This window comes from Herpailurus yagouaroundi, unplaced genomic scaffold (genome assembly GCF_014898765.1).
Source record: "Herpailurus yagouaroundi ecotype Mexico unplaced genomic scaffold, PumYag 67700, whole genome shotgun sequence".
In the NCBI taxonomy this organism is placed as follows: Eukaryota; Metazoa; Chordata; class Mammalia; order Carnivora; family Felidae; genus Herpailurus; species Herpailurus yagouaroundi.
Window position 1 is genome coordinate 3,410,749 of NW_024420499.1, and position 26,432 is coordinate 3,437,180.

Genomic DNA, 26,432 nt, shown 5'->3' on the forward strand with positions numbered 1-26,432 from the left:
GAAGTTCCATTTTGATTGGAAGAGGTGTCCCTGGTGGTATTGGTATCCCAACATAAAATAATAGTTCTGATACATACTTGTGGGTAGGCAAGTATGATATAATGGCATTAAACTAGTAAAAAAAAAAAAAATGAGGTAGATCTAGATTACTGATGAGGATAGGTGAAAACAAGTAATAATATGTTTAGCATGAGCCCATCTACATTAAAAACATTATATAAATGGTGCCTGGGCGGCTCCGTGAAGCATCCGACTGGTTCAGATCATGATCCCCTGGTTCCTGAGTTCAAGCCCCATATTGGGCTCTGTGCAAAAAGCTCGGAACCTGGAGCCTACTTCGGATTCTGTGTCTCCCTCTCTCACTGCCCTTGCCCTGTTGGCACAGTCTCTGTCTCTCTCTCAAATAAGCAAACATTAAGAAGTTTTAAAAAATGTTGTCTGAAATATATTCCATGGTGTGACACAAGCCTTAAAAAGTCAATTACTAACTAATCAAATAATTGGGATAAAAGCTTTTTTCCTTAAAAACTTTTTGGGTGGCTCAGTTAAGCATCTAACTCTTGGTTTCAGCTCAGGTCATGATCTCAGCTTTGTGGGATCCAGTGCCCTGTGGGGCTCCACCCTGAGGGCAGACCTGGCATAAGATTCTCTCTCTGCCCCTTCATCCCCCCTCACTCTCTCAAATAGATGAACAAAAACAAAAATAACCCAGATTTTTTGGAAGAAACACTGTATACTGAAAAACAATCTGTTTAACGGCTAAGAGTTCTCAACCAACAAAACCGCTTCCTACTATTTTCCAAGCATCTTACTGGGCAGTAGTAGCATACTGGCCTGCTCTCAAGAAACTGAAGATTTAGGAGAGAAATAAGCATGAAAACAAATACAATGTGATTAGAATTACTTGGGTGATGCTAGAGGAAGGAACACAAAGGGAGGAAAGAACTCCAGGGGAGTTGGGAGTTTCAAAGGAGTTAACATCGGAGATACAAAGGAAAAGAAAAAAAGTGTAAGTCGGAGTATCTGGAATCAAAATATACTAAGGTTGTAAGACAGTGAAGATGAAAAGGGGACTAAATGCCTAGCTTCCAGGTTTGAACCTTATCTCCTAGCCAACAAGGAGCCAATTGAGGTTTGGTTTTTTGGGGTTTTTTTTTTTTTTAACCTATTACAGGACTGGTAAGGTAAGGTCTGTTCAGGAGGGTGGCTAACAACACTCAGGATGACTAAATGGAGAGGTAAAGGCTGGTGGCGGAGAAGCTTGGCATTTAGACTATGCTTCCCCCCCTCCCATTAATTAGGTAACAAAGAATGATTTCTTATTATCTTGTTAAGCCAGCAGCATCATTCAATTTCTTTTATTTTAGTAAACATTCACTCATCTTCTTACCTTGTCTTCATAGCCATTATCTGTGACACAAGTTGGAGGCTTTCCGGGACAGCGATAAAGAATGAAATCCCGACTACACGGGTAGAAAACAAAGGTGGTTGAAAAGAGATAATTTAATATATCCAAGAAGACAGTTTATAAGAACAAGTATCTGGGCTTTCACACTGCCCACCTTATTCATATAAAATAATCTGAATGTTTAAAGAGGCTAAATAATATTAATTCAAAGTAGATAGCCAACTTCTCTAAAGTCCTATGGATTTCTTAAACATATCTTAATTTGGGAAAAGGAGAAGTAAAGAAGATAGGTTCCCAACTGTATGTGTGTTTCTGAGTTTTGGGGGCTCCGCACTTATTTAAAGCATAGGCTGGCAAATTTTACTTGGTAAAAGACCAGATGATAAGCATTTCAGCTTTTGCAGGCCATATGGTTTGCTCAACTTTGACTTTGTAGCATGAAAGCAGTCAGACCCTGATAAACAAGCACAAATGACTGTGTTCCAATAAAACTTAATTTACAGACACTGAAATCTGAACTTCATAGAATTTTCACATGCCATGTAACAGTACTCTACTTTTCATTTAACCATTTACAAACTTTGAAGAAAGCATTCTTAGCTCAAGGGCTATACATAAAAAGCAAGAAAGCCAATTTAAAAGCTGGCCCTTGGGGCGCCTGGGTGGCACAGTCGGTTAAGCGTCCGACTTCAGCCAGGTCACGATCTCGCGGTCCGTGAGTTCGAGCCCCACGTCAGGCTCTGGGCTGATGGCTCAGAGCCTGGAGCCTGTTTCCGATTCTGTGTCTCCCTCTCTCTCTGCCCCTCCCCCGTTCATGCTCTGTCTCTCTCTGTCCCAAAAATAAATAAACGTTAAAAAAAAAAAAAAAGCTGGCCCTTGACTTAAAAGCAACAACTGATTAGTCACCTGCCCAATGCCTCTTCTATACAACTTCTTGATGGATTTAGTGAGAAATGAACAGACTGCAAAACACTAACTTGAATGAGTACCCATAACCAGAAGATTCAGACTATACCAAGGTATATGCCATCTCACCATCCTAAAAACTGTGAAGGAAATCTTATGTACAGATCAACTTCCTCAAATGAACAAGATTTCCACTAGCCTCTATCCTACATTAGAGAAGTATTTTTCAATAGTTCTGTGCAACCCCACAGCTTCCAGAAATGCCACTTTTGCTATTTTGGGGACCAAAGTGATAGAGCAGTGTTTCTCAAAATGTTCATTATCATGTGCCTAAAGAGCCTTTTTAATTTTCCTATGAAATTTTAATACAAGATATATACCATATATCTGCTTATGTACTGTAACCCTCTGAAGGACTACAAACCACTATAGTATCTAACATCTTTTTGTCTTCAAGAACCAATTTCTACCCTCTTGGAAGCTATATTGCCCCACTAAAGATGCATTGAAGAGGCACAAAGTTAAACAGACAAGAATTCTAAGATAGACATTCTGATTTTCTACAGGAATACCAGCATTCCTTAAAGTCCTTTATTTCATTCAAATGGACACAAACTCTAGAGGCTCTCCACCCAAAAGTTAACACAAATTAACTGTACTTAGACATCTTCATTCTACAGATCATTCCCAAATCCCAAAGAGCCTTTAATAGAAACTTTACACACAATGACACATATGCACTCAGTCTTTAAAAAAAGATTTAACTTACTTATAAATTAGAGAAAGAGCTCTTATTTCCAGCTGGCCAGCACTTTCCTAAACATAAATAGTACATAAACTTTTAAAAAACATTCTGTAGCTATCAGGTAAAAGTTTTGCAAGTTCAACAAGTTATTTTGGATGCTTAGAGACGTTTTAAATGAAGAATTTGTAGAACACACTATAACTTGTTTTAAGATATTGTGTTACTCATTTACATAAACTTATTCTGAAACTAATAGTCCTAAAGACCTTCTCAGTTAACTATGAAGTAACAAGGACAATTAATAGGAGAGATTTAAAAGGCACAATAAAAATGGAATTAGTGTTAAGATTATGAAGTTAGCAAGGTATTTAGTAAATGCTAAGTCCAAAACTATGGAATTAATCACATAAATTATTTTTAATTAAATATGTGTTTATGAAGCTTACTCCCACATAAAGGATAACTACAAATCAGGGGAAGTGTTGAATAAAAAATGTAACAAATGACCTCTTGTAACATTCATTGCCATCCCTCCTCCCCCATTAAAATGAAAGGACTTAGGCTTGTCCTGTTTGCAGTCTATGGATGATAAAATTGTTGACATAGAATTCTCAACATTCAACACAAAACAGGTCAATTGCCAGCTTCGAAACTTTTGCAAGAACTATTTGATTCAACACAGCTGGCTACTTAAGAAAATAGGTTGCGTCTAACTAAAGCTAAGGCGACACAGCTGAATGAATACTTCGGTTTACTATTCCAAATACTCTGAAAAGATTAAACCCCCGTATTTGATCTTACCTTGGGATCTCCCAACCGTTCCAGGTATTTCTCAAAAGATCCCTCCACATACTTCAAAAATAAAACAAACTTGACTTAACCAAATACATAGCATTACTAAAATCTGATTATATTCTGCAATATTACCCTCCAATGGGTGTTTGTTCAGCTCAACAATTATGGTATTCAAGGACTATTTTGCACAGCACCTCAAGAAGATTTGCACATACACAAAAGTTATGAGTGGAGAAAAGCTGGACTTTAAAACTGTCCTAGGAATTGGTCCTGGCTTATCCACATACCAGTGCATTTCATCAAATGTTAATGCTTTTGAGTTTCTTTTGAAATGCCAATTTAAGTAACTTGACAATTTTCATAAATCATGCAAACCCAATAATCACAAGGACTTTAAATTTTGACAGGAGACATGCATTTACAAAGTTAAACTGAGGAACTTAAAGGGAATTTCATTAGATTCAGAGAAGCCTAGGGCACAAGGGAACTTCTTGGGGTAATAGAAATGTTCCATATATTGACTGCAATGGCAGTTGCAGGACTATGTATTATTGCCCAAACTGAAATGCCAAACTTAAAATGGTAAATGTTATTTGTGTGTAAAATACACCTCAATAAAAGTAAGTCAACTCGGGGAATAGAATATATGTCTAGTTTCATGTATATGTTATCACTGGACTTGAAGACCAAGTTTCAATTTTGCTCAATCCCTTTTTAAACAGCTTGCGGTATAACTGACAGACAACAAACTGCACATATTTAAATGGCACAAATACATTTTGACACATGTATGCACCCACGAAACCATCATGACGATTCTGATAGTGAATATATCCATCACCCCCACAAGTTTCCTTGTGTCCCTCTGTAACTCACACCAACCTCCAACCACTGGTCTGCTTTCTATCACTACAGACTGGTTTGCATTTTCTTAAGTTTTATATAAAGAAAATCATATTCTGTATGCACTTTCTCCTGGCATGATTATTCTGAGATTTATCCATGTAAGTTTTAAAATTTTACACAAGTCTCTGTTACTCAAAACATGGTTACTATTACTGTATCAGGAACAAGAGCAAGCATCACTTGGGAGTTCTGTTAACAATGCAGAAATCTTGGGCCCCAGCTCAGACCTACTGAATCAGAATCTGCACTTTAACAAGATCCCCAGGTGATTTGTATGCACAAAAATACTTGAGATGCACTGTTTTACACCATGGTCTTGCATTTGAAGTAATTCATGAATAATCTTTTCCCCAGGTGTTGTAAAGACTGTAATTAACTTTAACCTAGGTAATAAGCTTTAAAGTCAAGAAGGCTTGACAGTTTTAAGATTCACTGAAACCTGTTGAGAAAATTAAGAGTAAACCTCGAACAGCAGGCTAATGCCCATAATATACAGTGAGAAGAAAACAAACAGTACTGTAAGGGCTGACAAAAATTTTTTAAAGCCTCACAAGAGGGCACACTTCAAACCAGACCTTGATAAAACCTCATTCCATTAATAAGAATTCAAATACTTCAAAGTATGCAAAATGTCTTCTAAAAGTTGTTTTAAAGCCAATTGTTAGTGGCAGAGTACCTATTACCAGTTTGTCACATGAAAAGGTGAATGTTTAGAACTAATTTGTTTCCTTACAATTAGGTTTTGTAAGACTATTCATATTGGCTCAAGAGCATTGTGCACAGAATTAAGAGAACAGAGGGGTTTTCCCATTTGTACATATTTGAAAGTATACATTAAAATATCAACATAGCCAAACTCTTTGTGAACTATGATTACTTGTTTGAGGAACAGTGTAATGGATGTAGTATACAGGACACTAGTCAAAATGTAACGTTTTAGGGTTTGGGAGGTTTGGGGAGGTCTATGGGAGCAGAAAGTAGTGGGAAGGATGCAGACGAACTGTCTTAATTCTCAATTAGAGTACAAAATAGTCTAATTCTGGAGGTCTAGAGGTATGCTAAAGGGAAGGCAGCTGAAAATTAAGTATGTGCTATTGAGAGGAAATTGCAGGACATAATTTTCATGATGTACACAGCTCAAAATTCATTTCCCATTTACTACACACTCTACCGACATCTCTACCTTGCTTATGTGTTCTACTTACAGACTCAAAAGTTTGTTGATTTTCTCTCATAAAGGAGACACAAGCCTTCCTGATTTCCAAATGATGGACCTGGCTGCAAAACAACTAAAAAGAGAAAGACCAGCTCACTCTCAAGTCATTTGAAATAGCTATCAAATTAAAATGATGAACTGGACACTTAAGTCCACCTTATTCAAAACATATGTAGGACATGGGAAAATTAGGTCCTGACCTTACTAAAATGTTTTTGCCACCCTTAATGAGATTGGGGAGAGAGGGTTTGGTCTTACCACCCCCACCCCTTTTCTACTCATGGGCACAGCCTATGAGGTTTCCTTGGGCATAAAATTTAGAGAAAGTAGGGCTGCTTATAAAGGATCAAGATTCATTTCAAAGTTTCTGTAATCCCATCCTTATTTCTCTTACATTCCAAACTGGCATTTAGAAAACAGAAAAGACAGCAAAGGCACAGCAATATATTTGGACTGATCAGCAAAGGCCTACACCAAGCTAGTGCCAGGTAGACCCGGAAGTTTTTACTAGGAAGAGAAAAGGGATTTTTTTTTTTTTGGTGGGCTGCAGGTCTTCTAGCTACAGTACCGTGCCATGTTTCAAACCCTGAAAACTCAGTATAGGGAAGATACATATTTTCCTTTTACCTGCTCCGAAATAGCCCGAAAGAGGCAAGAGGCATCCTTGGCAGTCAGCTTTCGAAACAGCCCTAAGCTGCCTAAATATTCATCCATTGATGTCTCATTCAGAGACTTCTGGCCGCAGTACTTTTTCCATCCTTTATGCATTTTGCCAGGGGTGGGGGTGAGGATGGGGAGAAAGGAACACAAATGCGGCAAGAAGGAAAAAGCAAGGTGCAGGTAGGAATGGGTAGCAGTGACAAGGGCTTGCTTATGCAGGTATCCGGAAAGCAGCCCAGAGTCTAGGGATGAGAAGGCAGTTGTCAGCGCTGTAGAATCCTGGCACTTCTCAGGAGCAGGAGAAGCAAAGGGCTGGCTCGCCCGGTACAAGTCGGGACCCTGTGAAAAGAAGAGGAAGAGCCGATGCTCCTAGGAATAGAGAACTGGACTTGAGAAGACATGGGAGAAGGCACCTGCGGAGCTACCTTGTTGGGGAAGGATGGGATTTACGCAACGAGCCCAAGGTTGAGAGAAGTATGCACAAGCAGCTGAGCTTTGGGACCAAAAGGAAGTCGAGTCTGCAGCTTAACTCAGGGCAACTGCGGCACGAGGCTGCAAAGGGACTGCAACAAGGCTCAGGTGTGTACGATGCAGCCTGGCCCACATTATATCGCTTTAAGGTCTCTCGCCCAAGTTCCCTGCTCCGCTCATAATTTCATGGAGATGAGAGAAAAATATTCTAAACCTAAATAACTAGTAAGCTTCTGTATTAAGAACACCTTTAAAGACTACATAGGCTGGTGTGGGCGGGGGGGGGGGGGGGCAAGGGTCTCCCTTGATCTATAGGGGCAGAAATCACAGTTCAAGCAAGTAAAATGCCAAAGCAGATTTCTGGATACTTCCGGTATGGGAGTTAAGTAATTTTCTCATTTGGTTCTCCTATATAATAATAACCCTCTGCTAGGATCACAGAAACTAAATCCATTAGCTATGCTAGGAAACACTGATACAATTCTTGACTAATGTCCTCAAATTATTGTAGAGCATTAACAAAAAGAGACGATGCAAAAATTGTTTCTTAAAAAATGAAAACAATGGAAGTTTAAATTAAACAGCATGAAAGGAATGTCTTACCAACATTTCAGTGTATTAGAGCACTTTTCTGGGAAAACTACTCTAGAGACTAAGAAAACCAATGTAAACAGGACCATATTTGTGAGGTTCAAAAACAGAACTGATCACTTGCATTACTTGATTCCACTGTCAAGTGTCTCCTTTTTATTAAATGCCAAAATCAAATTCCTTAATTAAGCTGCTTTGAAAATTGTTTTTCTTATATCTGTGGATCCAGTAGTAATCATGACCACCGTGCCTATAGGAAAAGCATCAATAATCAATCTTCTAATTTAAGAATGAAATAAAAGCATGGTTAAAAAACAAGTAAAATCCTGACTTCTTTTAGCATATCAATTGGAATTACCTTAATTTCTTTTTCAAAGAAACAATAACACTAGGGAAATTATGCCTTTTGAAAAACCATGAAACATGGTTTGGACAGAGGGATCACCATCTTTTTCTAAGGCCACAAATTCATTGAGAAAAATTAAGAGTTATAAATGAAAAAGTTAACTCATTTTGGGAAGTTTTTACCTGTAGAAAAGAATACAAATTCTTCACATTTATCGCTACTTACACTAAAAATAAATACATAAAACTTCAATTAGTACAAATCCACATACTTCATTTTGAGGAAGGAAATCAAAGGGAAAACTGGGAGAAGAAAAAGAGAACCAGAAAAGCAATAGAAGAGCAGGAAATAAAATAAAAATTAGAGACAAGGAAACAAAAAGAAACAGAGGAAGAAAATAGAAGGTGGATACAGAAATAGAAAAAAAGAGAGGAACATACAGAGAGGGCACACAGAAAAGACCCACACAAATATGGTTAACGGATTTTTGACAAAGGTACAAGAGCAGTTCAACAGAGAAAGACACTATTTTCAAATGGTGCTGCACAATCCCATCCATATATAAAATAGAAAAAAATGGTCTTTATACCTCATCTTTATACAATTAATCTTCTATAACTTAATTATAATTAAAATGGACCAAAGGCCTAAATGTAGAACAAAATTTCAAAACTTTCAGAAGCATAAGGGAAAATCTTCAAGACCTTGAGTTAGGCAATGAATTCTTAGATATAATAAAAATTAATTGGACTTTATCAATATTAAAAACTTGTGCTCTACAAAGGACACTGTTAGGAAAATGAAAATGGCAAGCCATAGACTGGAAGAAAGTTTTATCAGTATATATCACACGTCTGACTAAAAAGCTTTGTATCAAAAATATAAAAAAAATTCTCAAGTCAACAATAGGAAAACGATACAACTAAAAAATGCCCAAATGATTTGGGGTGCCTGAGTGGCTCAGTCGGTTAAGTGTCCAACTTGGGCTCAGGCCATGATCTTGATGTCTGTGGGTTCAAACCCCGTGTCAGGCCTTGTGCTGACAGCTCAGAGCCTGTAGCATGCTTTGGATTCTGTGTCTCCCTCTCTCTGTCCCTCCCTGTCCACGCTGTCTCTCAAAATATATGTTGAAAAAATTTTTTAAAAAAACGCCCAAGTAATTTGACTACACATTTTACCAAAGATATAGGAATGGCTACTAAGCTAAAAAGATGCTCAACATCATTCGTCATTAGGAAAACACAAATTAAAACCATTAAGAGGTATCAATTCACACCTACGAGAATGGCTATAATAAATACACAGACCAAGTATCAGCAAGGATGTGGAGAAACTGAAACCTAAGTGAAAGAAGCTAGATGCAAAAGGGGGTTGATTCGAAAAGAGATAGGATTATACTTATATGAAATATACCAAACAAGCACATCTACAGAAGGCAGATCAGGGCTGCCTGTGGTTGGGATATGAATAGGTATTGACTGCAAACAAGCACAAAGGATCTTTTTTGATGTGATAAAAAAATGTTCCAAATCTGTTTCTGCACATTCCTGTATATTCACTAAAAATTAGTGAATTGTACACTTAAAACTGATCATTTTAACAGCTTTTTAGTTTACATACCCTGTAATTCAAAGTATAATTTCAATAATTTTTAGTACATTGAGAGTTGTGCATCCATCAGCACCATTTTAGAACATTCTCATTACACACCCAAATGTAACCACATCCCGTACCAACCAACTGCTAACCCCCTATGCCCACAAACTCCAGGTAACCACCAATCCACTTTCTGTCTCTCTATATTTACCTATTCTAGACATTTTACGTAAATGGGATCATACAATATATGGTCCTGTGTAACTGGCTTCTTTCACTTAGGTTTTAAAGGTTCACCCATGGGCAGCTCTTTCTGCCCATGGATCCTGTCCCCATGCTTTAATAAAACCTTTTATGCACCAAAAAAAATAAATAAAAGGTTCACCCATGTTGTAGCATGTATCAGTATTTCAATCCTATAGTTAAACTATACTGTATTTTATTTATCCATTCATCCATTAGAACTAATGTGGGTTGTTCCCACTCTAGCTTTTTAAGACTAATGCTGTCAAACATTCATGTGCAAGTTTTTGGACATGTTTCTATCCTCTTGGGTAACACCTAGGAATGGAGTTGCTTGCTGGATCAATGTTTACCGTTTGAACAACTGTCAGGCTGTCCTCCACAGCAACTGCACCATTTTACGTTCTCATGGTGTATGAGGGCTCCCATTTTTCCACAACCTATCCATAATTACAGTCCATCTCTTTACTATAGCCATCCTAGTGGGTGTCAGTGGTACCTCATTGTGGTTCTATTTTCCATTTCCCGGATGGCTAACAATGCTGAAAATCTTTCATGTGCCTCTTGGCCATTTGTAGATCTTTAAATGAGATACCATCACAAACATCTTAAAATGACTAAAATTTTTTAAAAACTGACAATACCAAGTGTTGACAAGGATGCAGAGCAACTGGAACTCTCATATGTTGCTGGTGTGATATAAAATAGTACAACCACTCTAAAAACTGGTTTAGCAGTTTCTAGAAGGTTAAACAGAGTTGCTACATGACCCAACAATTCCACTTCTAGTTATCTACCCAAGAGAAATGAAAACTTCAGCTCACAAAAAACCTGTACATAACAATGTTTATAGCAGCTTTATTCATAATCATGATTCCCCCCAAACTGGAAACAATCCAAATATCCTTCAATTGGTAAATGGGCAAACTAGCACATCCATATAACAGAATACTTCTCAGTATTAAATGCATACTAAAAGAATGCATTGATGACATAATGGAAAAGACCAAACTACTGAAAGGGAAACCAGATCAGTTGCTGGCAATAGTTACGGCTATAGGAAAAGGCTGACTACAAAGGGATGGCAGAAAGGGATAAATGGTGATGATGTAAGTATTCTATACCTTTTTAAAATTTTTTAATGTTTACTCTTTTTTCAGAGAGAGAGAGAGAGAAAGAGAGAGAGAGAGAGCTAGAGCAGGGAAGGGGCAGAGAGAGAGGGGGACAGAGGATCTGAAATAGGCTCTGTGCTGACAGTAGACAGGCCGAGGCAGGGCTCAAACTCAACAAACCGTGGGTTCATGACCTGAGCCAACGTCAAGACACTTAACCAACTGAGCCACCCAAGCGCCCTAGTATTCTGGATCTTGAGTGTGGTAGTGGTTACACAATTGCACATTTGTCAAAATTTATACAACTATACAAGAAAAATGCTAATTTTGCTGTATTTCAACTGAAAAATAAAAAGCAGAAAAACAGAATTAAGTTGAGGAGCTCACAGAATGGACGAGAATGAAGACAAAAACCAAGAAAATTAGAGGGTCACTACAGGATGGCCAACATCTAACCAAAAGGAGCCCCCCCCCAAAAGATAAAAAGTATAAGGGGAAGAAATGATGGTGATGATGATAATGATGAAAGGAGAATTGTAGCACTGCAGGATAGGAGTACCTGTATTTAGAATGAAAGGGTCCATGAAATAGCTCGAACAATAAAAGCAAAAAAGATGATCAGCAATGCACAGGACATTTCTGAAGTCAGGGGATAAAGAGGAAAAACAGGTCACATACAAATGATCACACATAGGAGTAGCAATAAACTTCTCAATAGAATAACTATAAGCTAGAAAACAATGAGGTTCAGTATGTGAGGGAAAATTATTTCCAACCTTGAACTCTATACCAAGCTATCAATCAGATGGGAGAGTAGAAGCATTTTCAAACATGAAAGATTAAAACAATTTACCTCCTTTCTACAAAGTTATGGAGCATATTTGAAACCAAAATAAAGAAGTTAAACCACAAAATGGGGGATGGGGGCAGAGTCCTAGAAACAGAAGATTCATTGCAAGAGAGAAGCAAAATGATTTCTAAGATAAGGGTGAAAGGGAAATCCCAGGAGGACACACACATTCATCAGGACTAGAGAATAACCAGTTCACATAAAAGGACACAGAACTCCAGAACACACACACACACACGCACGCACACACACACACACACACACAAGAAAAAAAGAACTCCAGCAGACATTTCAGAAATAAATAATGAAAGTTATGGATAAAAGATATATAACCTCTGGAGAGTGTGGGAATATTTTTATGGAAAAAATGGAAAAATAAGCAAATGAAAATACTAAAACTGAGGTTAGTTTTATAGAAAAGGGAATGTAATCAATGAATGTGGACTACAGGACTCAGATGTGAATACTGTACTTAAGTAATCCTGTCAACACTGCAAAGAGATCTCACAAGAACTGAGAAAACTAAATTTTTTTTAATTTAAGTATCATCTACAGACTTCCTACTATGGAAGAAAAGAGGAAGATAAATCCTCCTCCTCCACGTTAGCAAGTCTATAGGTGATATTTAACAAATGAAAACAAGTTTGAACATATTCACTTATAAAACATAAAATCATGCAATATGGTCAACTACTGAAAGCAGAGTCAGAGATGGGGAGAAGTGGACCACAGAACTGCTGTTTATTATACACCTTGTGGAACTAGTTAATCTTTTATACTACTTACATTTATTATCTTAAATAAAAAACTTTTAAAGTATTTGGTAAATGAGCAAGAAACAATAGCATAATAAACTGGGAAAGTAAATGGGAAATAGAATTTTATAGCTACAAGGGACCCCTTATTTTGCAGAAGCAGCACGTTTCAAATAATTCTAAAACCTCCAGGTTTTCACATCCTGTCATTAACAATACTAGGACTAGAATTATGCACTGATTGTTACACAACTATAAAGAGGAATCGAATATCAAAAAAAGAAAAAATGAACAAAGGCTCTGAGGTGGTTAAGTACAGGTTACATTCCCCAAATCAGTACAACAGAAGTTTTTTAAAAAGACCTGTGGGACAATAGTAGACTCCATCTTGTATATAACAGCCACTTGATATTATTTAATACTGCCCTTTCAAAGTATCTACTGCACTTGAAATCTCAAGTGGCTTACTATTTGGGGGGGGGGGGGGCTTGCTATTTTAAGTAGGCTCCACACCCCATGCAGAGCCCAACTTGGGGCTTGAACTCCAGACCCTGAGGACCAAGACCTAGCTGTGATCCAGAGTCAGACGCTCCACCAACTGAGCTACCCAGGCAGCACCCTGGCTTAGTATTCTTCTACAGCAAACTACTCCAATCCTGTAAACCTCTAGAACAGTAGTTTTCAAGTCAAGGGCTCCATAAACTAGATTACCCCATGCCTAGAGTTCTGACTCAGCAGGTCTGGGGTGGGTCCCAAGAACGTGCATTTCTAACAAGTTCTCCGGTGAAGCCGATGCTGCTGATCCAGGACCACACTTTGGTGCTCTCAATGTTGTTTCACAAGTTATTAATAAGCGTTCCTAAAGAATTTCAAGGTGAATATTTCTGGAAACCCTGCACACTATAATCCAATCTTTGAGGTTCACAATGCCCATTAGCAGTATCAAAGGCTCTAAGGAATGTTAAAATCATCTGCTTAATTTTGACCTGGCCTTTTCCATAGGGAAAAGTACTTTGTAGAAGTACAAAGATTCTCCAAAAATCTTCCCAAAGATTTGGGAAAAGCCAGACCCAAAGTGAATGGCAGGGAACTTTACCATTCAAGTTGCCAACAGTTTTTAATGCACAATAACTACTGCTATTAAATTGTTACAGAGATTGAAAAATGTTGCTGTACAAATTTGTGATCTAAACCTAAGGTTGCTGTAATAACCACAGAAGATACTGAATGTTCAGGGGTGCTTGGGTAGCTCAATCAGTTAAACGCCTACTTCAGCTGAGGTCATGATCTCAAGGTTTGTGAGTCTGAGCCCCACCTCAGGCTCTGTGCTGACAGTTCAGAGCCTGAAGCCTACTTCAGATTCTGTGTCTTTCTCACTCTCTGCCCTCCCCCACTTGTGCTCTTTCTCTCAAGAATAAACAAACATTTTAAAAAAATTTAAAAAGATACTGAATGTTCAGTGCTTAGCACAAAGTACTTAAGTATTGAATGCTGTCAGCTGCAACCTGACAAAACAATTCACTAAGAAATTCTTTGGTCAAAACAAAACAAAACAAAACAAAACAAAACAAAACAGAAGAACCAGAACAGTTTCACCTAGATTCTACTGGAAATCAAGCCAAAGTTCAAATATAACTCCCCAGAGTTGCTTTCCCCAACACTGATGAAGTTTCTTTCAATTCTGAAAATAATGGAACAAAAAATAATTGCCTTAAAAACTATTAGGTACTATATACTCTGGTTACAGATTAAAATAAATTGAAGTAAATCAAAATAACTTGTAATAATTAACATTACTTGACTTGTCAAGAAACTGATGTACTTTAACTTTATAATTACTGCTTTTTATATTGTAATTTAACTTGAAAATGTGACTTATAAGTGCTAGAACTGTTTCTTCACTGATCAAATAAGGAAATTCTTTGTAGTAAAACATACAAATACTAGTAGTTTCAGTTCTAAGGTAACTCTCCTTTCCTGTTTCAACCAGTTAAATGAGGTACATGCCTGAAAAATTTTTAAAGCATACGTTATCTGTGACATACATGGTTCGCTTGTGAATGTATGTCATGTCATGATGCTTCAGAGTTTCTGTTTTAGTTACTGAGAGGCAACATGGTTCCATGAACGGAGTATTATGAACTTGGTTATGCCACTTTCTGAGTCAGTTTCCTCATCTATAAAATGAAGATGGGCTGCGTGATGTCTAAGCTCTTTTTCAGGTCTAAGAAACTGTTGGCTATAGGTGACTCAATGGTGGATAACAGATTTGCCCTCCCTTTAAATGGTCAACTTTGTGATCAACATTAACCATAAAAACAGCCTATACGGGGATTAACCTATTATCCTGGCAAATTATGTGGTTGGCCCACATAAAAATGAATAAATCTTACCTCACCAAATGAAATAAACTGACCTAGATTTTTAAAGGCAACAAAATTTATAACTATACGTGATGATGGCTTTAGCTAAACTTAATGTGGTAATCATTTTGCAATATATGCATGTATTCAATCATTATGTCGTACACCTTAAACCTCTACGATGTTCTGTCAATTATCTAAAACTGGAAAAAATAAAAATGACAATCACATGTATGTAACTTGGGAAAGAAGCTGCTGAGAGGCAGTAAGTATTAAAAAAAACACTTAGTACTAAATCATTTCACATTTTTAGTACCACGATAACACAGGGCCAATTAAGGGAAATAGCTCAACTCTACAGAACCTCTGAGGTTTTTCATTACTGAAAAATATTAATGGTAAGCATTTTTAACAGCACCCTGAAACTAGAACCTGTCACTTCTTTCCATAGTGGACATTTAAACAAAATTAGCAAAGCAGGATTTAGGAGGAAAGGGAACACAATGGTTCCAAAACAAAATGTGGCCACATGACCTTACTCAACCTCTTCTTCAAACGTTAAGAAAAGAGACCATAAAGAATTGATTTCCCAGAGCAGTGATCCTTGTTCAGGTATGAAAAACAGAAGAAACATTACCGAGAGCCACTTGCTTTTTCTGTCTCTTCCCCACTTGCATCTAAAGCACTCTAATAACGGATTAGAAAAAAAAGGAAAGTAATACTTTGCTTAAAAAATGTGTTATACTGGCACAGAAATACTAAGGGTTGTTTTTTGACTTTAAGTTCCTTACAGTGTCTTAACAGTCTACCAACATGAAGAAAGACCAGAACACACTTGTTTTGATGCACTTACTTAAATCTCTAAATAATCTTTTATTCTCTAACTAGAACTCCATCTAGAGACTGACTAGAATCCAAAGATGAAATTCAGTGAGGACTTTGCTTTCTGTATCACTTACGAGTATATACTGTGAATTTCAAGGAAATCTAAGTCCATTCCTACTTCTTAAAACAAAAACTCTAACCGAGAAAATGTATTATTTCAATGACATTTTTTATTTTCAAACATGCCACACAATTGGTTTTAGGTCTTATAAATCACCTATGAAGGAAGTTAGTTTTATGAATTCACAAATGGGAAAATTGAGATCCAGAAAATTACTTAGGCCCAGGACTTAAGAATGTTTTTCACTCCTAAATTTGGGGAGTGTATTATACACCCACTTCACACTGGAAATAGAGAAACAACCAATAGGTTCTGTAAGGAGAAATGAACAGTAAAATGATGCAGTATAGGGTCTCACACATCATTCCAACAGTGACTATCAGAGTTCAACAAACAAATGTTAAAAGCACACGTAACAGTAAATAAGGTACAATAATACTGTATTGCTTCACCAAATAGCCTAATCTAGCAGATCCTAAAATAATTACTACAAATGAAAAAATCCATTTAGTTCCTTTTACCAATTAGAAACAGTGCTACACAAGACATTATGGGTTATGTACAGAGTTAACAGAATATTAAAAGTAGTTTCGAAAGGTGTTTGGTAGGTGTTAAACTTGGTAAGTTTATAACTGATATGTCATAAAACTGGGAATTATTAAGCTTACTGTATTTAATCAGAGGGCTCCATTAAAAAGGAGTCTCGTAGTTATCACCAGAACACTAATGAACAACAAATAAAAATACAGAAGTTGGCCTCAGTCTGGGGATTCTTAACCTGGAACCTTCAAGGTACCTGTAAGAACTCCCTGAAATTCGTGGCAAGATGTGTATAAGTGTCAGTAGAAAAAAAAGCAATAGTTGTAAATGACCACGTCAATCAAAACAATTTTGGCTAGGATGTAGTAAAAATTCATAAACACAATAAAGAGCTAGGAGAGAAATACCAAAATAGGTGGTATTTAATGGTCTAAAAGACCCAGAAATATTTTTCAAGACTCAAGATCAAAGTCAATAAGCATATATTCTTCATTTCTATTTGAAGCAAGCTAGGTTTGCTCACCTGCTGTCTGGCCACCTACAAAAATTGTGAGAATTTAAAGAACTATTCAATATAAAGACTGTGCTACAATAATCATGTAAAGAGTTAACCATTTAACAAGGAATTAAATGTTTGGTAGTTGTCCTAAATCTCAAAGTAATCTTTTACTGGAACACACCATAGCTACTTCTTTTAATAAACCTCTTGATTTTTAACATCACCCTTTACCAAAAATACCCAATTGGTACCATTATTTGACAGATCCTTAAATACCATTAGAATATTACACAGATCAGCACTACTGTTTTAGATGCCATTCCTGTAAATATCTGATCCTACAAACTTCATACAATGTGATGACCACATCTTTCTTATGAACCAGACATCCTAGATAGACTGTACAAAATGAATGTGTGCAAGATTACAGTGTTTCCTAATCAAGACCATGAGAGAAAGTGCATTTATCATTCATGGAAAGCCTGTGCTTCAGGCAAGGATTTGAGAATAAGACACTTCCTCCTCAACTAGACTGTTGAAGAGTTCCTTCAGAGCAGGAGTCACATCTTGAGTGCAAAAAGTAGATTCTTATCATGCATTTATGTTAAAATACTAAATGAGCCAATAAATAAACGGGCTCGAGCTATTTAGGAAGTAAAGCTAAGTAAGAGAACCTGGTGATCAATCAGATATAAAGGGTTGGAGATAATAAGCCTGGAGTACTAAATGGTAACACCATCAATATGGGCAAGGATCTCAGAAGGATGAAAGGAATAGAATTTTAGTTTGGGACACATGAAGCTTACTGTGCTTAGAGAATTAACAGACCTACAGGCAACTGGAAGTACCATTCAGGAGCCCAAATCAGAGTTGGGGGGATATAAATAGGAACATCAATAGTAGCTCTGGGAGTGATGAAAATACCAAAAACATACAAAAAGAAAAGGACCAAAAATAGAACCTAAAACAAATATTTAGAGAAAACAAAAGAGCCAGTAACTTGCAATCACCTGGGAGAATTTCTCCACATCAGTATGCTTTTAAATAATGATGTAAAAACTAAAAAAGGTTATATACCTGTGGTTATCATACAACCAAAATTCCTTAGAACAATCCTGTGACTTCAAATATTCTACCCTCTCACCATAAATGATGGAAATACAATGGAAATCACCATTCTAATTAAAATTCCCAGTTCATCAGACACTTCAGTGGCATAAAACTTCCTTTCTGCGTTATCCTGAGCTCAGTTCCTCATTCCCAAAATGGGAGAATAACTATTTCAGAGAGTCATTGTAAAGATTAAGTGACCTTGTATCTGTAAACGGCTTAAAATAGTACCTGATACATACTTATCACGCAACAGGGGTTAACTATCATTATTTCTTTCCCCACGCCCCCACAAAAACATAGTATTAATTATACAGCAGAAAACAGATTACCACACAACTATCTGGACCACCCATTCCAAATGTTTCCGCCAAATCAGTTTCAAAAGGCCTGCCCATACATCTCATTTCTTAAGACTGTATGCAGATTTTGGGTCATCTCCAAAAATTTTATACTTTGAACAAATGAGATTAGTGCTTATACCATAAAGAAGGGCCACGAAAAATACCTACAAGTCATTCTTGACTTTCTTTAGTCTTGGAAAACTCTTCCTCAAACTATCAAAGTGGTGGTACACACTTTTATACTATGCTTTTTATCTACATGATTTACCTTTGAAAGCAAAGTAGTGTTCCAAAGTGTCTAAAATCACACACTTGACAGTATTTTCAGATAATGACTAGCTGACCCTGGAACAACATGGATTTGAACTGTGCAGGTCTACCTATACTCAGATTTCTCCAATACAGTACAGTATGGTAAATGTAGTTTCCTTAATTTTCTTTACATTTTATCTCTAGCTTACTTCACGTTAATAATATAGTACGTAATACACATAATATACAAAACATGGGTTAATCGATGATTTATGTTATCAGTAAGGCATCCAGTCAACAGTAGGCTATTAGTCAAGTCTTTTGGGACTCAAAATTATTTACATGTAAATTTCCAACTGCACAAAGGGTCTTGCACTAATGCCCACATTGTTCTAGAGTCAACTATACCTTTAAATGTTCCAGAATCTCAGATCAAGTTCATCAGTTGTGCCGTCTTACCCACCACCAAATCCTTCCAGCTGTCTTTCCTCCCAAATCATAATAAGCAGCCATCAATACTCCTTACTTCCCAGGGTCGTCCTATAACCTCACATCACTTTTCATCTAACAACAGCAACTTTCTACCATTACTTGTCTACTTCTGAACCTATCCATGATACGAGTTTCTCAAAATACTGAACTTTCTTTTGCTTCCCCATCCCTAGAAATCTAAATACCTCTAACGGAAAACTGTTACTCTAGAAATCTAAATACCATTAACAGAAAACTATTAAATATAAAACGACATTCCACTTTTCCACTGATTTCAAGAACCTGAAGCCTGCCAGGTAATGCAACGAAACGAATTTCAAAGCAAACATTCCAAATAGAATCTTGATTACCATTAATTTTTTCATAAGGACCAATAGTAGGTAAACGGGCAATTAATTTATCTGAAGCCTCTTCCCTCATCTATAAAGTTTGTAGTACGTATGCTTAATATTCTATTCCAACTCCAAGAACCTACAATTCTTTGTCTTAAAGTCTTCAATCTGGTATCAATCCTACCCATGGTAGTTTGCTACATTCCAAACTCAGAAATCCGTTTTCTAAGTCCAAGGTAAGATTATACCCCAAAGAGAAACGCAATTAAGTGTGAAATTCCTACTAAAATAAACTTCTAATAAATGAACAAAACTCTCCTTGGAAGGGATTAAAGTAACTAAACACTAGGCAAACAACTATAAAGAATCAAACAGCTTACAACATATATTCTTATGGCAGAGCGCAAGACCAGGAGTCAAAGAGCTGCTTCTAGCGGCAGCTCTGTCAAAGGCTGTTATTTTAGACAAGTTGTAACCTCTGGCCTTCCTCATCTGAGAAATGATGGGATTGGACTAGATGACTTCAAGAATTCCTGTCAAATCAAAATGACTTTGAGATACCTTTTGATTTTTAAGCCGAACAATGGATATTAAATTTCACAAAGGTATACAGTCAAGGGAGATCACTACACACAAATATCACCATAGGGTTAAGCCTCTGCTAAATGAAATAATGGAATCTGAGTTATATATTCTTGTGGGAAAGAAAACAGAGGCTTTGGAGTGCCATATTACTTTACAGTTGTCTGATGTTTGAGTAGACCCTTTGTTTAGAATTCTCTATGGTTCATGACATAAAATAGCCAGACTCAGTGATCAAAATACATTTTAAGCCATAATTTTTCTCAAATCAAAGAAGCACATTTATAAAAGAGCCCAGAAAAGTCAAATCCTCACCGTGTATTTGAAAAGGGCCTCTCCTGTGATATTAGTATAAGATCAATATATAATTATTATTCCTGTAATATCAGTATATCAATATATAACTATTATGGTGCTGTGAATTCTCAACTATGCAGATGTAGATTACTCACTTTTTAGATTATTCTCAGCAAAATTTTAATCCAAGTTGGCTTCCTCCTGCTACCCAGAGTATTTCTCAGCCACCACCTTCTACTATTAGTAAGAATTTATTTTAATATTAGCCTAAGTAAAACAATCAGGAAAATAAATCTACAAAAACATTAAGTGGAGCATCCCAAGTAAAATGTTTAGAACAGTCAATATATTGTAATAACATTATAGAAAGTATGTCTTTATACCGTATGCTGTTTTTATGAAGTAGATCTAAAACTTCTCCCAGAAAACTATGAACACTTACAGATAATCCAGTTTATTTTACAGGACTCAAGACTTACTCCCATCAGAATTTCATAATGTATCGATCTTGAGCTACATGAACCTAAAAGCCATGTATTTAGCCCATTATATACATCAGATCATATATTCGCTTGTAAAACTTATGTAAGTACACTGAGTTATAAATTGCTCTATGTTGTTACAATAAATGCTTCAATACCACTGTGAGAAGGGCCCTTAGAAAATAACAGCAAGTCTTAATGGCCTAAGTCCTTTGATTTACTCTTTTCAAACCAATAAAGCTTTGATACTGAACAAGGTTATTTTGTCATTTCCTATTTAGATTTTAGAAGGGACTACATCCACTCCACTGAAAGTAGTTTCTCCAAGTACCATAGATCAACTGACTTGATATTTAATCTTGATCACCTTTTTAAGATAATTATTAAACTGTATATTTCACAGAAGAGAATTCATTTTTGCTTTTCTTTTTTTTAAAGTTTTCTTCCTCAAATTATAAAGGTCAAGACGCTAACTCTCAAATGTCTTTACAAATTGGTTACTACTTCATTTTTTATTCTAGGACCACCAAACCAATAACTACATTTGAAGTTCTTGTCAAAGTTTTCAGATTTAACTCATTTTTTTCATGATTCTAAATCAACTGGGAATTTTAAGATAAAACCTGTAAATGCTCACTAAATACTTCACTAAAATAAAAAGATTAAGTAAAAATCTACTGAATTTACTAAATTGCGATGAGGATTTGGACCCAAATGCTAACATTCACACCATAAAATTTTCTATACATTCTATAGATGTAGAAGTTTATTAATTTATATTATTCTGCAAATTTGTATTTAATTTGATTTAACCACATTCCATAGGTTGAATTTGGGGGGTGTTTTTAAAGTGTTCAGAGTTTAGTGTTTATTTTTGTAATCCAACAACTTTATCCAAAAATGCAGAAAATTTTTCTGGCTGGCCAGGAGGAAAACATTTCAGTGTTGATAAGTCCATTGACTGTAACAGCCCAGGAAGCGTGCTAAAACAAAAGAAGAAAAATATTAGGTAACAAGGGAGAAAATGCCATAATTCATCTGCTGCCCACTTGATGACTGATTCTAACTTCCAAGAATACTGTGATGCTTGTCAAACTGTGTATGTGAATTTTAATGTAAAATTTTCCTATAGGTATCTAGTGGACCCTTGAACAACATGGAGTTAGAGGAAGAAACCCACCTCCTGCACCGTTCAAAATCCATGTACAACTTGAGACTCCCCCAAACCTTCACTACTAATAGCCTACTGTTGAGCAGAAGCCTTAGTGGTAACACAGTCAATTAACACATTTTGTACATATTACATTCTGTATTAACAATTACATAAACCAGAGCAAATCTTATTATGACAATCGTAAGGAAGAGAAAATGCATTTACAGTTCTGACTGCAAATAATCCACGTATTAAGTGGACCCATGTCGTTCAAAGCTGTGTTGTTCAAGGGTCACCTCTACATGCAAAGATAAAAGCAATACCAGGAACACTACACTACGCTACCTGTCAATACCAATTCAACAGATATGTTTCTCGTGTCAACTGAAATATTACAAAAATGTTATTTCATAAAAGATGTGGTCACATGGCTTTTGAATAATTCTCAGGACTGGCCAGATATAAACTGAAGCAAAATTAATTTATGAAAACAGAATAAACGGAAAAAAAAGTAACAGCTGCCAGACAAGAATAAGCTGGGGAGACTACTAAACCATGCATGAAGATTGCAAAATAAAATTTTTTTCCAGTAATTTACTATCATAAATCCATAATCAAGCACTGTACAATCACCATGCATGTTGGAAATAGATTCCAAACCATGACATAAAAGTACTACTTCAGAAATTTAATTAAAGCAGCCACTTAAATTAGAACAGACATACAACCACCCAGCCTAGATTCGGGGAACTAAATAATACACCTAAAATGAAAATACAACCAATTATTGATTTTTACAGTATTCATGTCTGTGACTTCCTGGAAATATAGAAAAAAGACTTATAAAACTGTAAGAAATTACCAAATTGGAGACCTGTACAGCTTTCTTTTCAGCTTAAGGAATACAGATAGGTTTCTGAAATCAATGCTTTCTCCTTTTAAGTGTACAGACATAAAAATCAGGGACGCCTCGGTGGCTCAATCGGTTTTAAGCCTCCGACTTCGGCTCAGGTCATGATCTCACTGTCCATCAGTTTGAGCCCCACATAAGGCTCTGTGCTGTCGGCCCAGAGCCTGGAGCCTGCTTGAGATTCTGTCTCCCTCTCTCTCTGCCCCTCCCCTACTCATGCTCTGTCTGTCTCTCTCAAAAATAAGATTTAAAAACTAAAAAAATATATAAATGTATGGACATAAAAATCAAAGCTGATTTGGGGCACCTAGGTGACTCAGTCGGTTAAGCATCCAACTTTGGCTCAGGTCATGATATTGCAGTTTGTGAGTTCGAGCACCGCATCAGGCTCTGTGCTGACAGCTCGGAGCCCGGAGCCTGGAGCCTGCTTTGGATTCTGTGTCTCCCTCTCTCTCTGCCCAACCCCCCTCCCGCTCTCAAAAATAAACAAACATTAAAATTTTTTTTAAAAAAATCAAAGCTGATTTAACATCTAGAATAAAAATACTTATCAAAAGTGTTTGGAAAAATTGACTTGCATAAACCAGTTAGGAAGAATTTATTCTCTAAAAAATGAGGTCAACCCCTAACAATCTCAACTACCCAAGGAAAGCCATGCCCATTATCTGAAACCTACATGATTTTTATTATCTAGCTTCTCCCAACTCTGAATACTTTTAATAATGACTTCTAGGTTACACAGCCACCCTGATGCTCCCTCTCCTCCATCATGTATGGATTAGGACACCAATAACTATTCCTAAAACAATGAAACGGTCTCCTTTCAATGAGAACAAGTATCATCTGTTTTGTTCACCAGTGTATGCCAAGTACCTAGAATAATGCCTGGAACATAGTAGGTGCTCAATAAATATTTAATGAACAAGAATTTACTGAGTGCGTAAAAGACAGATGCAGCGAAGTCAAAAGAAATGCTTACGTTCTAGCCAGTTTCTTCTAAAGTTTTTCACTTTAAACTTCAACTTATTATAACATAAAAAATACATTATTTTGTAATACTTCTATAAAGTCTTTACTTCTCAAAACATCAAAAAACTTCAAATTAGAATAGCTTTTAAAGTCAAATAATTGGGTATTACTGACCTGACCCTTTGGCAAGCTTCTAGTGTCTCAAGAAGAATTACTAGAAAACAAATCAGCAATTTTCTTCGTCCTTCTACTGTGATGTTGATCATTTCTTGTTGAATTTTAATATACTTCTAGAAAATAATACTCCTTACCATAGTAATTCCTCTGGCTTAAAATACCTCAATGGCTTCTCACTACACATAGAATAAAATCAGTACTCTTACGTGAGCTCTCCCCACCCAGTCTCATACTATCTTCTTCCTTGCTCACCATACTCCTGCTACACTTAATAACCTTCCCCACTATTCCTCAAACACAACAAAACGCCCTGCTTATTCCTAACTTAGGGCCTTTGGAATTGCTGCTGTTCTTTCTTCCTCTAGAGCTTCGTACTACCTCTTGTTATTCAGGTCTTGGCTCAAATGTCAGATACCCATCCATGCCTTCCCTGACTATCCTAATTAATCTTCACTCCAGTTATCATATCAGCTTGCCTAATTCTCTTCATAACACATTTCACCATGTGAAATTATCTTGATCACTTATTTATGAACTGTTTACTGTCTCCCGGTACTAGAACATAAGTACCATGAGAGCAGGGGCTTCATCTCCCGTTTACCACTGTATCCACAGCACTTAAAAGTAATGCCTGTGACATATTAGGTATAATTTTATTAACGGATGAACCAATTTCACTTAGGGATTCCAGTGGATTTACTAAAAGCAAAACCTTAATTATAAAATATGCAAACGCCTTCCTTGAATGATGAAAATCTAACGAACTCAAAAATTATATTCCCAGAGACTTGTGCACCCAGATGAACTTACATACATGCACACACACACATTCACATGCGATGGAACAGGCACAGATACGGAAAGAAATAGAACACAGAGATCACGCTCACAGTGGAAGACAAATAAGGGTTTTACAGGTGAGAGAAATCAAAGCATGCTTGGTAAGTGGGAAAAGGTAAGAGGTTGAAAAGACAGGTTAGGTAGGTGGGTAAGAGTAGTAGGGGAGGATTTAAGGCAAGAGGTCAAATTATCAGTCTCTGGTATACCTGCAAGTACAGTAGAAGAGATGCCCGTCTTTGTGTAGCTGCTTTGCCAATTCCAGCTGATGATTGTTCATCAACTTTTCGTTTATAACCACCACAAGGGGCTTTCTGTTTTCCAGAGTCTCCAAACAGCTTCCTGCACCTACAAAAATTAATCAAAATTTAGTTTTTTTTTTTAAAAAGGTAAGTAAGGTGCTCCACACCAAGTGTTAGTTAGAACTGAAGATGAAAACTTAGCTGGCAGAACTACAAACCACGCCGTTCAATCACACGCTCAAAATAACAAAAATACAATTATCAGTTGCTTTTGTAGTATGTTATAACCTGGACTTGAAAAATACATCTTTTATCACTGCCAACAATATCACGATCTACGATTCAGCGTTTTGCCACTTGCCCTCTATTAGTATGTCCTGGGCATGTCTCGAATCCAAGTAAGATTCAGGTTCAACACACTGTTCATGAAACTGTACCACACTTCTACTCACTTCTACTCAAACACAAGTGGAAAAAGCAAGTCTTCAACAGTGAAAGGCACCAAAAAGAAAAACTTTGACCACCCTTAGGACACTGCCTGTGAGATACCATCCCCGACACATCAAGAATAAATCTCCATGCATGTGCATATGTACAATATTTGGGTCAATTCCACTCTGATACCTAAAATAGTTTAGAGGTTTTCAATGGGAGCGAAGAGACTGTTAGCTAGACAAAACTTTTCTGGGTAACTACTTTAGGGTAGAAGATAGACTAGACTAACACCAGACTTACTTATGGACTAGACAAATTACAGTTAATCTCTGTGCCTCTACTTCTTCATCTGTAAAATGGGAATAGTACTTGGTTTGTATGTTTGGGAGAATTCTACAGCTTATATACATAAAGCACAGAGACCAGCACCAAGAGCGGTTTACTATTATCCTATACCACCCATGTGTTAGTAAGGCCTGTTTCTAAGAAGTCTTCTCTCTTCACATTAGGCCTCGTAAGAGCCAAAAAACTTCCTCACTTATCCTGCAATCGAAATTGCAATGCTCCCCAAAAGCCGTTCTTCTGAAGGTACCGGTAGTCTAACTAGATCAGGTTCTTTGAAGAGCAGGCCATGATTTACACAGTATGTGGGTTAAAGAAGATCGACTACATTCGTTTCACGCTCACACTTAAAATGTTAAAAAAAAAAAAATCTTTCAAAGCCAATTTCTCCAGGGCCAAGCCAACCAATAAGCTGGCTGAACATTCCTGCAGATCTAAGCCCAAATACTGATCTCAAGTTTGACCGCTCGCTCGTTACACAGGACGTTGGGGGTAAATCATTTGGCTCATGTTTAGGGTTTCTTACGG

General features: G+C 36.8%; 1 protein-coding gene across 1 annotated transcript in view; it reads right to left on the reverse strand.

Moving 5' to 3' along the window:
* Positions 1-26,432, reverse strand: part of ALG13 (ALG13 UDP-N-acetylglucosaminyltransferase subunit) — a 46,121-nt gene that overhangs the window by 18,147 nt on the left and 1,542 nt on the right. The window contains 9 exon segments of the mRNA XM_040468436.1: positions 1,391-1,463; positions 3,084-3,130; positions 3,861-3,911; positions 5,966-6,049; positions 6,604-6,780; positions 6,783-6,821; positions 6,823-6,939; positions 6,942-6,975; positions 25,095-25,233. Coding sequence (XP_040324370.1) covers positions 1,391-1,463; positions 3,084-3,130; positions 3,861-3,911; positions 5,966-6,049; positions 6,604-6,780; positions 6,783-6,821; positions 6,823-6,939; positions 6,942-6,975; positions 25,095-25,233 — 761 coding nt within the window.